Genomic DNA, 16,837 nt, shown 5'->3' with positions numbered 1-16,837 from the left:
AGGGCCCCCGAAATATTTTTTTTTTTTTTTTTTTTTTTTTTTTCCTTTTTTTTTTTTTTTTTTTTTTTTCTTTTAATGAGGAAATGTGAATAGTAAACTTTATTCTTTGTATCTGTGGGAATTTATATGGTGCTAAAAATGAAATTGTCAAACCATCTGTGCTTTTGAAAGTTATGGTAAACCTAATGTAGCAATAGAAGGCTGCTGTAAAACTCATACTACCAGTGGCACCATCATAACTTTCAATTGCATTTATCCTACTGCTTGACAGTTTTATTTTTATGAATAGATTTACTATAGTGTCAGATCATGGAGCAGAGAAATAACAGAAACTTTATGTGGGAAATAGAGAATGAAAAAAAAGGAAGCATGAATAGTAACATGGGAGCACTAGTATGAAGACAGTTGATCCAGGATGAAAGATCAAAATTGAGAGCAAGGGTGACTGAGGAAAAAACCTTCAGAATTAGATAATAAAATTTTAACCGGTTTCAATCAAATATAGTTCTTAAAATATTTGAGAATTTGTTTCATCACTGTAACACTTATAGTAGTTATATGCTATATCCCACAGAGGTCTTGAAGTACACAAATATTATAATTGTATATACCATGAACCAAAAGCTTGGCTGCTGACAACACAGGAGCACAACTATTCAGCATTCTGAGACTGGAAGAACTGCAGTTGCTAAAAACTTCATAATTGTTTGCAGTAGTGAGTAGGTAGTTGAGCAGTCTGAAGACTATATGGAGTTAAATTTTTAATATTAAAATTGAAACATAATGATAGATATCCTTTATTTCCAGCAATTTGTTTAGAATGTCAAAGATGTTGAGTGACTTCAAATAACTGCAGTCACAGTTCATCCTTCTCAACTGTTTCCTTACAGTGATGATATTTAACAAAGCATAATTGCAAAGACAGTTTGACTTTTTTTAATCACTTCATTTTCAGCTTGTTACCTTACTATTTTCTTTGTTTTTATATTAGATCTTACATTAGGGAATAAAAGCAGAGAGATGAAACGTTCTGAAGGTTGGTCAGACTTTGTGAAACATGTGGTGCTTTATTCTCTATGAGAATAACAAACCCACCAACCAGACCATAAAAAACAACTTTATAAAATAAATACAGTGGTGATTTATGCCAAGGGCATAGGTTAGGACTCTGGAAGAGCATTAGTTATCTGTAAGAAGGATCAAACTGTAACTATTATAGTTTTGTCACATATTCCTTATTTTCCTTCTAATCACAGTTAATGAAGAGTATTGACTTTTTATTAGAGGAAGCAGAACATGAGATAAATGAAAGCACACTGTCTTAAGCTTTCATTTTTAATACTATTTAAGATACATAAATATAAGTTAGAAATAAAATGACCTAATGCTTATCACAGCCAGACGTCTTTGCACTGATTTTCAGCTTTAACTCCTAGTAATATTTGGTTCTGATTTTGAAAGCTTCTGATTTTTTCTGGGTTTTTTGGAAATCCTCTGATCAACAGCTATCCAATTCCCTCCAGCGGAGGCACAAAAGCTGAACAGAAAAACAAACAAAACCAACAAAACCAGCTAAAACTCCCTGAAATAAACTAACAAAAAGAAACAACGAAAGTGGAAACTGGCAACCATATGGAACATTTGGATTTCTTATATACAGTCCTTCCCATTAGCAGTCAACAGAGTCGTAGCAGACTAAACGTGTCTTCCAAAGCAAATGTTAAATGCAATTCCTTCTTGTTAGAATCAATGGAAGTCTTGCCCACATATGCTAGACCTCTCAATGCCCTGCTGTCTCCAGAAAATACAGTTAAGTTTACCTTTTCTCTGTTTACCCTGAAAGAATTTGCTCCTTATTAAGGAATTAAGTGAAGAAGCATTTAATCTCTTGTACTGTCTTCCCACATATGTGCTTTCCTTCTACTTCACTATATCTGAGCATGCATAAATACCTGGTTCAGTGGTGCTGTCACTTACAAGGTATGTGCTCAACCCCTCTTTATTTTTATATGACCTGATCTTGTTAATAGCCAAATTTGACTTGTTGCATATGGCTGATAACGACCTATTCCTAATAACTGCTCTTCCTCTTATTCCTTGTGAGGCACAGAGAAAGGTAATGGCATTGCATACATCACAGCATATGCCTCTCAATGCTGTGCAACAGCTGTCATTTTGAATGATCTTCTGAAACAGAAATTATCTGGCTCAGTATCATTCACTGGATGCCATCTGCTATACACACCATAAGTACCAACTAGTCAGGTCCAAAACACATGGCAACTTTTGAAACTTCCAATACCATCTGAAGCCTTCTGTGTCCTGTCAAGGAATTGGCAAAAGGGTTAAACCACATGGGAGAGGAACAGTGAATGACTGAAGATGCTCACCCCTGTCATGATCAAATCCTATAAGTGAATTTTGTAAGGAGTTTATAAAAGTCAGCTTAGCACAGAACTTAATCCCAGGTCAACACAGACCTTGACTTTCCATAACTGGTCTTCATAGATCTCCATGTCTTTTTTATTTTCAGAACTTCAAAGGGCTCTGTACATATCCATTCTTTGAACCCTTTCTCCTTTCAACTGGCAGGGGGAAGAAGATGAATCTATTGAACAAACTGTAGTGTTGGGAAGTGTGTGACAAGCAGCTGTAAAGAAGGTGATAAAAAATTTACTCTGGATACCCAGTATGAGAGGGACTGAAACTATATCCCCTGTTCTAATTAAAACTCTGATAAAATGAAAGCATGCTCTAAATCACTCCAGTACAAGCAGAGAGATTAAAACTCCCTCCCGTTAAACAAGCATTTAATCCCACTGAGGGACAGATAAAATAAAAAACAACTGCAAACCAGCTCTCCAGATTTTCCATCTTGGTGACTCTGGCATACACCTGATACTAGATCTTTGTGGCAATATTACATTTCCTTATAAAATATTTATACAGCATGCTGCCTTAATCTAAGTCTTGTGTAACAGCCTGTCTAGCCTTACGGGTAGGTACAATGACTTAATCAGCCATGATTTTGTTCCAGTGCTCTGTCACCCTCACAGTAAAGAAGTGTTTCCTCATGTTGAGGTGGAACTTCCTGTGTTGTAACTTGATGCCATTTCCCCTTGTCCTGTCACAGGGCACCACTGAGAAGAGACTGGCCTATTCTTGACATCCACCCTTCAGATATTTCTAGACATTACTGAGTTCCCCTCTCAGTCTTCATTTCTCAAGACTAAAAAGCCACAGGTCTCTTAGCCTTTCCTCTTATGACAGAGGTTCCAGTCCCTTAATCATTCTCATAGCCCTTTGTTGGACTCTTTCCAGCATATATGTTCGTGGATCTTCTCTAGACCTTCCTGTGATGCAACTCAGAATGGCCTACATGACATCAAAGAATACCTTCTCCTTCACTGTTATTATTATTACTAAAAATAGCAATGCTCTTTGGAAACACAAAGGTGATACTTTGAAGAGAAAACAAGCACATGGTTCCTACTCAATGGAGCCTATAGTTTGGCTTAGAAAGAGTGGCCCTGTGGCCTAAATGACATATATGCAAACCGAAGACAGGCCTCAAAGCAAACTCTTCAGATAAGCACTAAAATACAAATTATGCTCCCTTTTCCCTATTTCTAGGGGGTTTATGAGAATGCTAATTTCCTTTTTTCAGCCAAAGTTGTCTGTGTTTGAAAGAGAAGTCTCTACTGAAAAGACACAGGTGAAACGTGTATTGTTAAGAAGAATTAGAAGAAAGCAAAAGTGTAAAAAGGAGAAGATAGTTGCAAGAATAAGACAGGAGGTATGTGGAGAAGACCCTAGTAACGTGTCTAGAGAACAACGGAAATATTGGGAACAGTGTTAGACTAAAGGCTTAGTATGAGATAATGACCCAGGTGAGATAATCATGGAAGTGTTCAGTAAAGAAGAGCTTGGCTAGACAGCTAGAGCAAACTGAAGGTGAGGAAGTGGAGTTGTGTGCTGGTGAGGTAAGATACCCAGTTGAAAGTGAGAGCACAGGAAGGATCATCTCCAAGATCAGGCATGAGGGGTGCTGTACTACAAAACACTGGAGCAACTATGTAATTATTTGTATTTAAGACAGTTTAGGTAACCTGAGGCTTGTGTAAACACTGTGCTAACCCCAGCTAGAGTCACACAACTACCTTGTATCAGCATTTAATAAGTCAGTTGGGTGATTTTGAATGAGTAATCACCAACAACCAAAGAGAAAATCTTACTGCCTTTGGTACTAAAGGCAACACACCATTAATTCAGAAACACAATGTTTTCACCTGTGGGATTTTGGAATGTCAATTTGTGGTCTTTAGGCCACACTAAGAAAATATAATTTTTAAAAGAAGTTAAATTCTATAGTCTTCAGAAATAGCCTGTACATCCTTGAGAAGGAGAGTACAGAGTAGTAAAATAATATGTTCTCTATGAGGATAGTAGTTTATTCATTTTATTTATTAATATATTTTCTTACATCATTTTGTCTTTAAATTAACTCTTTTTCCTAATGAAATGTGAATCTGCTGTGTAATATTGCTGTAAATGTATTACATTATCAACCACAGGGCCTCTTGAGATTACTCTGTTCTGAGTTTGATCCCTATATAGTTAGTCTCAAAACATTCTGTGAGTTTATTGAAAGAGAGGTGCTTTATAAATCCAAGGTGTCTGTAAATCATATTTAAATTTGCATTAGCTTCAGTGTTAGAAAATTTTTCATTTCATTGTGTTTGGCAGAATCACTATAGCCCTTTGGGAGTCTTTCTTATTTCTTAGGAGTGTATGAATAATAATACTGTGAGTACTGAAGTCTAACACACATATATGTATGTATATATATGCTTTTGTACAGGAAACAAGTTCTGGGTTTTCAAGGACACTACTCTCCAGCCAGGTTATCCTCATGATTTGGTAACACTTGGAAGCGGAATTCCTTCGCATGGTATTGATTCAGCAATTTGGTGGGAAGACGTTGGGAAAACCTACTTCTTCAAAGGAGACAGGTTGGTATAGGAATTCTGCAAGGAAGCGATTTGGTTGATGTCAGCTAAGTGTGTTAATTTTTTCTCTATTTCTTAGAAGGAGAAGTCAAGCCACTTGAACAGTTCATTTCCTGTGGATGAATTTCACTTCTACGTAGAGGGCCAGAATGTTTTCACATTTCTTATAACTTAAATGATATTTGTATGAATATACTGAAATGAGTACATGTATATCCAGTGGAAAAGTTATTATTTAGAAGTCAACAAGCAAGTCATAATAGTGGCAAATTTAAACTTAAATATTCAAAGTAGTGTAGTTACACGCACTCTTACTTGCTCCTTTTTATCTACATTTCTAACCTCTAACACATTAACAGACAAGGCCTGATCCAAAGTTTTTTAAGGTCACTGGAAATGGCTTCTTTGCTACTATTAAAAAATGACGTAAGAAGGGGAAATGACACTAAAGCAGGAAGCTAGAGAACAATTTGAGCAGTTCCCTATGAATTATTTTTAAATAAATCTTACAGTTCCCTTCAGAAGGGACACTTTTAAAAATTATTAATAAAGAACATTAAAAAATTATAAAATCTGAGTTGTTTTCTACTCCTGGAAGTGACTTGCACTAGTCACTTAATGTCTCCGTGTCTTTATTTTCCTGTCTGTAAAAATAAGGGAAAGAAGATTTGTCTCCTTTATAGGGATGTCAAGAAAACTCATTAGGTTTTGAAACCTTGCAAGTTATCTGAATTATTTATTTTACATGTTTTCAGTATGTCATTATGTTTGTTGATTGATGTATCAATGTGCAAAATCTGAGTGCTCGGAGACAAATTATTCTCTAGTAATAATTGCAATGTTTTTATTAATTGTATTAAAAGTATTAAAGCTGCTTTTGATACTGTGTGATACTTAGGATTCTGAGACACTAGTAGTACCTATGGATCACTTAGGAAATTAATCCAATGCACAGCATAGAATATTTATAACACACAACTGTTGATAATTTTTAGCAGTACTGTAATATTGCGTGACAAATTGCCACAACCAATTTTATTGTTAAATCTTTATTAAAAAAAACAACAAAACAACAACTAAATAAATAAAATAAAATAAAATATTCTCCAGCACTCACCATTAAGAAAGTAGATAGCTAAGTAAACTGCTTGTAGTGTTTGAAAACATGTGAGCATATGTGAATACAGATAATTTTAAGCAGTCAATTTCCACAGTGAAGAAGAAAGCCACCTTAATAAGTTGATTCCCATGGTTGAGCAGATTTAAAAAAAAAAATTAAAAAAATTAAAAATAGTGTTCTGGGAGAGAGGGATGGAAGAAAGGGTAAAATAGTTCATATAGTTGATATAGAAGAAATGCAGATGAAAATGTAGATTAGCAAACAGAATATTAAGCTTAGGGAAGAGTGAGAATAAAAAAAAAACACAACAAAAACAAACAAACAAAAAACTGTAAAAAAGAGAGAACAGACAAAAATGAAAAGAGAAAATGCAAACCAAGGATGAAGTACAGAGCCAGCAGATGAACAAGAACTGGCTGCAATATTATTGATATCAGAACTTTTTTTTACTACTAATACGTGCTTGTTTCTTTCTCCATGTAAATGCTGAAAGATGTTATATTTCAAAGTAAAGAGCATTGCTTTGTTGGCTGGTTACTGATACATACGTGACTAAATTAAGAAATCAAGCTATAAAAGCTATGCCTATGAAAGAAAAAAAATGCACTTTTTAAAATGTAAACCACCAACTCTTAACCCACTTATCTGCAGCCTTTTAATTTCATGGAAAGTTTAAAACCAGAGAAATGCCCCACAGAGGAGGGGCATTCTGAGGAGTTTAGACCATTTTGTTTTTTAAAAAGATTAAGACCTTAATTGATCTGAGTGTCTAAGTACTTTTGCAGAGACAAAATATTGTCCACTTAAAAACTCTTTAAATATATCAGGAAAGATCAAAACCAGGATTTCTAAAAGGTGAAGTCAAATGAATTAAAAGGAGAAAAAGGGTCATGTTTTTAGCAGTGACCAGAGTATCAATGAATGTGATATATTCTCAAGTTCTTGGTGCCCTGAGATGATGACTGGCTGCATTTTAATGTAATTTTTCACATGAATAATGTTGATTTGGAAAAAAAAAAAATCTCCAAGAAAATGATGCTCTAAATTGGTACACCTTATATTAATGAAGCCAATCAAAATGTATAATTACTGATCAAAATATTGTATCAGAGATATAGAGATACAGTAAATTAATTCTTAGAACTGGCTTATAATAATACATGCGTAGCAATTTAGCCAGCTACGTAATGACAAAGAAATTATCAACATTATCTGTAAGTATAAATTAAAACAAAAGTGTAAATTCTTCCTACCGGTTCAGGTTGCCTAGAATTTGTATGCTGAAGCTTTTCAAACTGGAGTAGGGTTGGCTGGCAAAAAAAGCACAAAAGCAGGCTGAATGTTTTATTACACTATATCTATGTAATGATAATGAAATGAAGAGCTACTGTAATGCATACACAAAAGAAGCTGAATTAAGAGTATTTTAATCTGAATTTGCCATAATTTTTGTGATTAAAATATTATCTAAAACATTGATGTATATTTTTTTGCATATGTTGCATCTCTCTGTGTCACTGTGAAGAAGTCCTAGGCATCAGAATTGCTGCAATTAGAAGTAGAGATACATGCCGATCTAGTTGTGAAAGTGCAAAAACCTTTTATCTTCTTTCTGCTTACCTGAAACTGTTGTCCAGTCAGCAAATAGGTTTCTTCATAATGTGATAGCATGTTCAAGGAAAAGAAGTCGGGTGTTTCCATTTGTGGCTAATGAATGTAGCAACTGTTGAAAGGAGAATATATCTAGTTACTCATCTGCTCTCTTTTAAAGCCTTTTTAATTTAATTTTATTAATTTTTTTTGTCCTTTAAAAAAAAAATTCAGGTACTGGAGGTACAGTGAAGAAATGAGATCCATGGACCCTGGTTATCCCAAACCAATCACAATTTGGAAAGGTATCCCAGAATCTCCTCAGGGAGCCTTCGTTCACAAAGAAAATGGTATGCAAATACGCTCCTGTTTTAATGATTTACTAACACCCTTTATGTAAGATAGAATAGTACAGGAATGATTGACTATTCATGTTAAATAGCAAAATAATTCTTGTGTTATGAACAGAGTTATTTCCTGATATAGTTCTTACTGTTGTGAAAATGGCTGCACATACCATTTGACACAGTGGAGAAAATTCTTTCAAATTTAGTATCTTAAAACTTGATGTAATTTTTTTTTTCTGTGTTTTCATTAACTTAATTATTTTTGTTCTCTGCTGAACTATATTTCCCCTTAAAAGAAGCTTCCTAACCACAGTATATCTCTATTTGAATTGTCAAGGTGTTGGCTGTTTAAACAGATCAAAAGGTATTACTTTCATTCTGAAGAGCTAGAAAAAGGAAGCAAAATCTTTACCTAAGCAGAAATATCCCCAGGAAGTTACGTAACCCATGATGCAGAAATGTTGATCACAGAGATCTTAGTACAAAGTCCTACTAGCTGTATCAAGATGCATCATCACATAAAGAAACCTAGAATCTCAGCTGGCCACACCTACAAATTGATGAGAGCAAAGAGAATCTCTTATGAGAATTTGATGCTACCCAGTGGCTGCTGACAGGCTGCTGATAGAGCCCTCGGTTGCACAAAATTTAGAACTCTTTGATGGTAATAAAAATATACATTTTTCATCACTTATCATTGTTGGAGAATTGTTGTATGACATTTATGATTTATTTATTAGTAGGTTCTGAGCATATTCTGTTTGCCTCACAGACAACACACGTATGTATTGTCATATTGTTTTAATTTCCTTTTAGTAAGCAAATTAAACGGTTTCTTTCTTTGTACAAGCCATTTTATTCTCCTATTTCAAACTCTAACTTAATGAAGTAATTTACCTTGGAAATGTTTGTTGTTTGCTTTTTTTTTTAGAAATCTTTTTAATTGCTTCCTTGCTTTATTTCTGTTTTATCCAAAAGCAGAGACCCTCTTTGGATTCTGGCCTTTTGATTAGACTGGATGTTTTTTTAATATTTTTGGGGGGTGTTTTTATTAGTTTTATTTTGGTTTTAACTGGAATGCAGGTCAGTCAAGATGATATTCTGCATCCATCACACTCAGTAACTAACTGTTTGCAAATAGAAATATATATGGAAATGGGCACAATCACATATGCATAGACATAATGGATATACTATCTGTATTTTTCTCTTCATTACTTTTTAAGCACATTTTAGACTATTTACATCCAAAAGGAATTCAACATATATATATATATGTATGTATGTATGTATGTATGTGTGTATGGGTTTGGGTTTTTGCCTTACCTTGTTTGCATTCTCCATAAGTTCTTTGTACTGAGTTCAGGCACAGGTGTCTCTCATTACAAATGAAAACACTCAGACCAGTGAGTTCGCAAGTACTGCAGACAGAGGCAGAGCACTCATTCCTAAGACAGGAAAGACTCGTGGTCTTGTCTTTTTTACCACAGTGGCTTTGCTAGTCTCTGTGACTTTGAATGAGGAGAGTGGTAAAATATGACACGAGCTTGTGAAGGAGAGGAAGGGAAAGAAAGCATTTTTGTGTTTCTCAGCCTAAAAAGGCCCCAGGGCAGAAAGAGGGACTGAAAATAGCACTATAAAGTTCCCAAGAAGATCACTAAGACATTTTCCCTGAAATCAAGAAAACAGACATGTCCTAAGAAACAGTTCACATCTTCATTGTTGTTTGTATGAGGACAGAAAGAAAAAAAAAGGAGGTGCAAGTAAGGAGTACCACAGCTTAGTTGGAAAGAAGTTGATTTCATCTTGGCTGTAACTGTTTACCTGTATCTGGACAGAAGCAGAGTTGACAAGGGAGTTTTACTATATAGCTTTGGAAGGGAACACATGAAAGCATCTCTTCCAGTTAAATAATTTCATTTTAAAGAATACTTTTTTCTTTCCCTTGTCTTTCTATTCTGTAATCATTAAAATGAACACCTGCAATAAGTCTGATCATAAAGGGGTTTCCTTCACTGTCCACAAATATTTTGGATAAACTTGCAGGAACAGGCTTGGAAAAGATGAGAATAGAACAATTTTCTCCTCAAGTCAACATCTAGACTTAGTGTCCTAGAAGCTTGCTTAGATACATGTAGCACCTTTGAAAGTCTCTCTGCTACCACCCATAATGTGATTTGATTTCTAATGCTGTGGAAGGAACTCTTAGGAGGACATGAATAAATTTCCTTTCTCTTGCTTCATGCAGTCTGAGATCACACAAAGATCTCCAGGTTGGAGAAATCTTTCTTACTGCCTTGAGGGCAACATAGAAAATCTCACGTCCCAACTTGAAATTCTGCTAAAGTGAATGGTGGGGCGATTTTCAGAGAGAAGAAAGAGAAAAGGTAGTGTACTTTGTTAGCCCATCGAGCTGATTTTGCCCTGTGCTTACTACCACTACTAATCTGAGTTTCTGTTTGACACTTTAGTGACTGCAAAACCCTTCAATGCTGTTTGGGTCAGGCATTGTGCTCACTACTCTCAGCAACTAGGACCTGGAAAATTTCAAGGAGCAGCTCCCAAGGCAGGCTCAATAAGTCAAGTAGATTAGACTAAATCACTTTCAACAGTTGTGTGAAGCAACTTGTTCTGCCATGAGAAGCAATAAAACTACTTAGTCTTTTACAACTACACTTCTCTGCTGGTAACTTCCATCCTTCATCTGGTACTGCTATCCTGGTTCCAGCCTCAGAAAAATTACAGAAAACTAACATAGCTTAAAGGTTTTCCAGTGGAAAATATGCTCTGATTGAAAAATTTCTACTGGATCTATAGGGGTTGATAATTCCTTTAGTGCTTTGATTTTAACAGTTTTAAATTTTATAATAAAAAAAAAGTATAATAACAATTAATAGTAATGTCAGTATTCTGACTTATATGTGTCCCTGATGTATATATATGTCTATTCTATATGTATGTAAGAATACAGATTTAGAGTTGTCATATCTTTATATGGTCTCTATGTATGTATTAGAATATTTGTAGAGATAATGTATAAAGTTTCCACACTTTAAATATTTATCCAAGACACGTATGTACGGTGCTTTCTTGCGTACGTATTATATGGAATGTAAAGGTAGGACAATCTGTGGATCAAAATACTGAAATTTTGCTTTTGATAGTTTTTAATTTAAACTACAGATTGCTTTAAGGAACTTTATAGATGCTAACATTTCAAAACTTCATTGTATTAAAAAAATTCCAGTCCTCTTTTTTTTTTTTGTTTTATTCCAATCAGAATAAACAGCATATTGTGAACAAGCCTCCTAACTACTGTTTTGGTATAGCTCAGTGCTTTTCTTTTTTCTTTTTCACCAGTATTATACCTTTTTATAGATATATCAACACATTTTTACATAATAAAAGTGCAACAGATTAAGGAATGGAAAACAGCACCTTTACAGCAGCTAGGAAGGCCATTAAAATTACATAAGCACATAATGTAGAAGAATGTTAAAATGTTCTAAATATTCTGAAAAGTAGTAATAGATGATGAAGGTTTTTTAACAGAATTTGACCTGGAAAATACTTTATACTGAAAAAAGGCTACAACTTTGAATGGGTGATTACTAATATTATCGCCATATAGCCAGTTACCAATATTTTCAGAAAGCCTTGTTAAAATGACAAATAGTGCCCAATCAGTTTTAATATTTTTATTGGCCTTTAATACTGTAGGATACAAGCTGAGGTCTATGAAGTAAAGATAAAGAAAAATCCAGCTGTTCACATTAATTTCAGAAATAGTAGGAGGAAGTTTACCCATCCAGAAGGCTTGTTTCTTTCCAGATCAATGGCATTTTTCATCTGGGATAATAAAATTATGTAGGCTTATGGCAGAGAGTCAAGTGTCTTGCTTTGTTGGGTTTTTTCCCATTAAGACAAGTTTACTAATAACATGGATTACACCAGAATGATCAAATACCAACTCTTTGGAGAAAACTTCAATCTGATTACACCTGTTTTCTCTTGACAGAGCTGCTGTTATTTCATGCAGTTTTTTAATTCTGAAGTACAGCAGTAGGCTATGTGACATTAAGGAGGCTCAGTTAGCATCTCTGGCTAGCATAGCATCGCAATTTGTTTCAGTGGACTTCCCATCTTGAAAATGTGATGCTTCAAAGTCCTGGCCCTGAGAACTGTAATTTTGGTTGGTTTTTTTCTGTGAATGAACAAATCAGCTGGACCCTAGTCTGTCAAAAATCATACTCTTTGGAATTCCTTTTTTTTTTTTTTTAATAATTAATGAAAGAAAATTAATTTGCAGTTTATTCAATTAAAAAAAAAATAAAAATCCTGATGTTAGATTTTCTAGAGACAGTAAAGAAATCAATTTTTTTAAGAAGGCTTGAAAGACTGATAGGTGAATTCTATTCCTTACATCTTTTAAATTTTATATTATAAAATAATTTTATACCAGTAGTCTTGGTCATGGTGTGTTGGTGACATGATTTGATTCAATATGACCATGAATAATTGCAATTTTCTTCTACAGGCTTCACATATTTCTACAAAGGAAAAGAGTACTGGAAATTCAATAACCAGATGCTCAGGGTGGAACCTGGCTATCCGAGATCCATCCTCAAAGATTTTATGGGTTGTGATGGACCAACAGATCGAGACAAAGACCGACACAGCCCTCAAGATGATGTTGACATTGTCATCAAACTGGACAACACAGCCAGCACTGTGAAAGCTATAGCCATCGTCATTCCCTGCATCCTGGCCTTGTGCCTCCTTGTGTTGGTTTACACTGTGTTCCAGTTCAAAAGGAAAGGAACACCCCGCCACATACTGTACTGCAAACGCTCTATGCAAGAGTGGGTGTGATGTAGGGTTTTGTGTTTTTTGCTTTCCCTCCCAGGAGTTTGTGGTAACTTGAGATTCAACACAAGAGCAGTTATGCAGTTTCCTAGCTAGGAGCGGGCATCTGTCAGTCTGAAACAAAGCTGATCTTTGAAACCCAAGGGGTTGCCTGTCCTGCGCTTGAGTGATGATTCGCTCAGCTGGGAAGCTTCCATGATACACAGTATCTGCTGTTCCTTCAGTCCTTTGTCTTTCTTTGTCATTTGATTCTAGGCCTTTCCTCTGCACGTTCAATGCCCGATAAACTATCAGGATTAACTAATGAGGAGGAAAAAAAAAATATCTCCAATGTTTCTACATTTTTCCCTTAAGGCCTGTTCCCCTTTGAAATATTTTTTGCTGAAAGGAAATTTTTTTAGAAAAACACAACAACCCACAACGGAACTTTCAGGAAAGTGAGAAGACCCAAAACAGCTTTGTCTCCAAAGAGGATTGCTTTCTGTCTGCTACGGATAAAGTCCTATACTCCTACTTCCAGTTTTGTCAGGTGGGAGACTCGGATGACACGCAGGACTTCAGACTGTTCGGACAGCCATTTTCCAACAAACAGGGGGCCAAAATATCTGCAATATAGTAACAGCCTTAATAATACATTCATTTTGTGTTTTTTACAGCTGCTCTGGGCTATGTCCTCAATGTTTTAGACTCATTTGTATTCATTACTATATTCGAGCAGAAGCTTTTTCTTGGTTTGTTTGATTTTTGGTTGGTTTTCCTGCATAATCTTTCCCAAGCTGCACCAAGCCAGCTGCCCCAGGCCTTTCAAAGGTCTGCCAGGAGCATTCATTCCAAAGTGTGGTAAAAATCAGTGTGTCTCTGAAGTGAATTTCAATGAACTAAAGCAACAGTCATGCTATAGAGGAACTCAATGCTGGTATTACATTGGTGGTATAACCCTTTGAGAACTATTGCATCCGTTTTCAGAGTCTGGTGGATGTTAATCTTGGTTGTCATTAATTATAGGATTGTGTTTGGATAATACAGGTTTTAAAAGAAAACCAGTGTTTCAAAACAGATATCCTGTGACTGCAAGTTAGTGTTTTTAATTATTTGCATTATTGATAGAAAAGCATTTATAACATAAATAGAAAAGAAGATACATTTACCAGCTACTTTCTGGTTAAAGGAACCAAACTATTTTAATAACTAATACCACTTACCAAGAACTTTTCTGAACTGGAGACAGTTTAGTAGCTTAGCCTTTTACCTTAAGCATCTTGAATTTCTCTTTTAAACTGTGTTGCATGATAATTCAATTTTCCTCTGCAGAGGTAGAGTTGCAGTTCCAAAGCAAAATTAAAACAATGACTCTGATATTGCATGAGTGTCCTCCAGTGTGTTACCCCTTTGCATGTTCACCATAGTTCTCAAAGGGTTAAGCAAATTTTTGCCTTTCAGCCGAACATAGTATCAGTGACAGAGCCAAGGGACCACCAAAGCATTTTGTCTTTCTGTGTAATTTGTGCTAACAGCAGTATTGTCATTTTCATGTGACCTGCAGAGCGGGTTTGTATCAATATTTTTTTCCTAGAGAAAAGTCAGCAACTGACAGACCTCTTTATTGATTTTAGGAGCTGCTTCTTGCAGTGATAGGCTTTACAGTCACTGGGCTGTGAACTTACTAAAGATGGTCAGAATGATGCACCCCAAAAGTCAGACACCTGGTTTTTTATGAAAGCCAGGATTTGAGGGGAGCAGCTTTTGCAACAATGAACAGCTTGCCTTGAACTTGATTATTGACCTGTCGTTACCAAGTTAAACATTGTCTTCTGTGAACAGCTTCACTATGAGTCTACTGTCCTATGTCTTTAATCTTTGACCTTTAACTTGCAAACTGGCACAAACTGAAGGGAATCTAATGTTGCAAATGAACTAAGAAAAGTTTTGTTTCTTAAAAGGCCTGATATACATTATCCAAAAATTGATTAAAAAAAGTTGAAGTGTTTTCTTAGAAAAGAACTGACATAAACTGAAATATTTATGATAGATCTGTAGAACGGTGTTTTGCTATGTATACATGCACACTCTAAAAATGAACTACAGTAGAAGTTAATTTTTATTTGACTTGAATACGATTTTCAGTATAAAATTATCATTTCTAGAAATAGCTAGATATTAATGAAAAGGTTATAGGAAAGTATTAAAATACTTGAAATGGCCAGTATTGGCTTTTACATAAAACGGGACTTTTATACTGCATTCAATTTCTTACTGGTTTCTTAATCCGCATAACTGGATCATTTTTTAGAGAGTGTAGGTATATATACATATATATTACGGTTATTATTATTTTGGTAATGGATAGCTTGACTGCCTTGAATTTATATTTATATTGAGCATGAAAAATAGTATGCCTTTTTGTTCAATTACATGATTTTATATTGTTTTGAAGACTTATTTTATGAACATATGTGGCATGCTAGAAAGCATTGCAAACTTATTTCTTAGAGCATAAACAGATATACATATGTACGGTTAACAAAAATGAAAAAGATATAGTTTTTCAACAAATATGCAATGCAGATGGCATTTTGGAGAAATTTTGTAGAGGTACTGCATACTGTAGGTTAGAAGTGCACCAGTATCAGCCCATAGCATTTTTTCATAGAATCATAGAATCCTAGGGGTTGGAAGGGACCTCGAAAGATCATCTAGTCCAACCACCCCTGCCAGAGCAGGGTCACCTAGAGTACATCACACAGGAACGCATCCAGGTGGGTTTTGAATGTCTCCAGTGAAGGAGACTCTACAACCTCCCTGGGCAGCCTGTTCCAGTGCTCTGTCACTCTGACAGTAAAAAAAATTACTTTTTGCTATTTTTTAGCAAATCCAATTCAGTTGTTGCTGAATATATAGATTAACTGACAGCTAAGTAACATCATATTTACTGTGCATCAGCTCATTTGGTGAATTTGGAATTCTATGCCTGTTTGTTATATATATTAAAATATGTGTGTGTGTTTGTATATTTATAAATGCACACAAACACATACACATACATGCATATTTTAATCCATGGAGAGATTTTTAATGTCAGCGAACTACTATAATTTTTGTTCTGCTACACACAGAACACAATGATTCATGTTGCTGTTCCAATTTTTTCTCTTGGATAGTTGGTGGAAAACACTAACAGCACTCCTTATTCCAGTTTTGGTTTTCCTTTACAGTAGGAGAAGTTATTTTATATTACCTTGAAGTCAGAAGAGCATCTCACCTTTTTTTTTTTTATTCACTTGAAAATTTCACTTCAATTCTGAAATATCTTTCATGGCAGCTTTAACTTTTTGTGCAACTTTTTCCCTGACAGTAATGAAGTGCTGAGCATGTTGACTGTTCTTTGATTAGGTAACAAAAATGTTTGTATTTCGAGAATTTAACCTTAATTATGCAGGAAGGTAAGTGTGATAAGTCTAGTGCTTGGTATATGGTACATCATAGATACACGAATACATGATAAGTTAAGCAGTCTATTTTCTTTTACATAAAAGTGCATATATATTATATACAGAGAGAGGGAGAAAAAATATTATATTGGCATGTTTATGTCATGCAGAGCAAGATTGTGTCAGAATTTCTATTATGTACTCCTGTTTTCAGTATAACACAGTCATAAAGGTTTGTTTTAAGAAAAAGATGTAGTAGCAGTTGTGTCCACTGTAATTCCCAAATGCATACTGGCTATTTTCAAATTATAGAAGGTCAGAGTAAACTAGTAATGTTGCCTGATTTCATTTTGAACTCAAATGAGTAAAAGTTCTAAGACAATGTTATTTTTTTGAACAGTTGTTTTTATACCAGGGCCTGTAATTCTGACATTTAAGAAAACACAAATTGCAAATATTTTCAGTTCTGCAATCTGG

The 16,837-nt window shown here is 34.9% G+C and overlaps 1 protein-coding gene across 1 annotated transcript in view; it reads left to right on the top strand.

Annotated features, from left to right (window-relative positions):
• MMP16 (matrix metallopeptidase 16 (membrane-inserted)) overlaps nt 1-13,509 on the top strand; it is a 183,412-nt gene extending 169,903 nt beyond the window's left edge. The window contains exons 8-10 of the mRNA XM_010006416.1: nt 4,862-5,012; nt 7,954-8,069; nt 12,604-13,509. Coding sequence (XP_010004718.1) covers nt 4,862-5,012; nt 7,954-8,069; nt 12,604-12,938 — 602 coding nt within the window. The 3' untranslated portion in view covers nt 12,939-13,509. The remainder of the gene's footprint in view (nt 1-4,861; nt 5,013-7,953; nt 8,070-12,603) is intronic.
• Nucleotides 13,510-16,837: the final 3,328 nt, after the last annotated feature.

The sequence above is a fragment of the Chaetura pelagica genome, unplaced genomic scaffold (assembly GCF_000747805.2).
Source record: "Chaetura pelagica isolate M959 unplaced genomic scaffold, ChaPel_1.0 scaffold76, whole genome shotgun sequence".
Classification (NCBI taxonomy): Eukaryota; Metazoa; Chordata; class Aves; order Apodiformes; family Apodidae; genus Chaetura; species Chaetura pelagica.
This window is presented reverse-complemented; position numbering and strand designations above follow the sequence as displayed.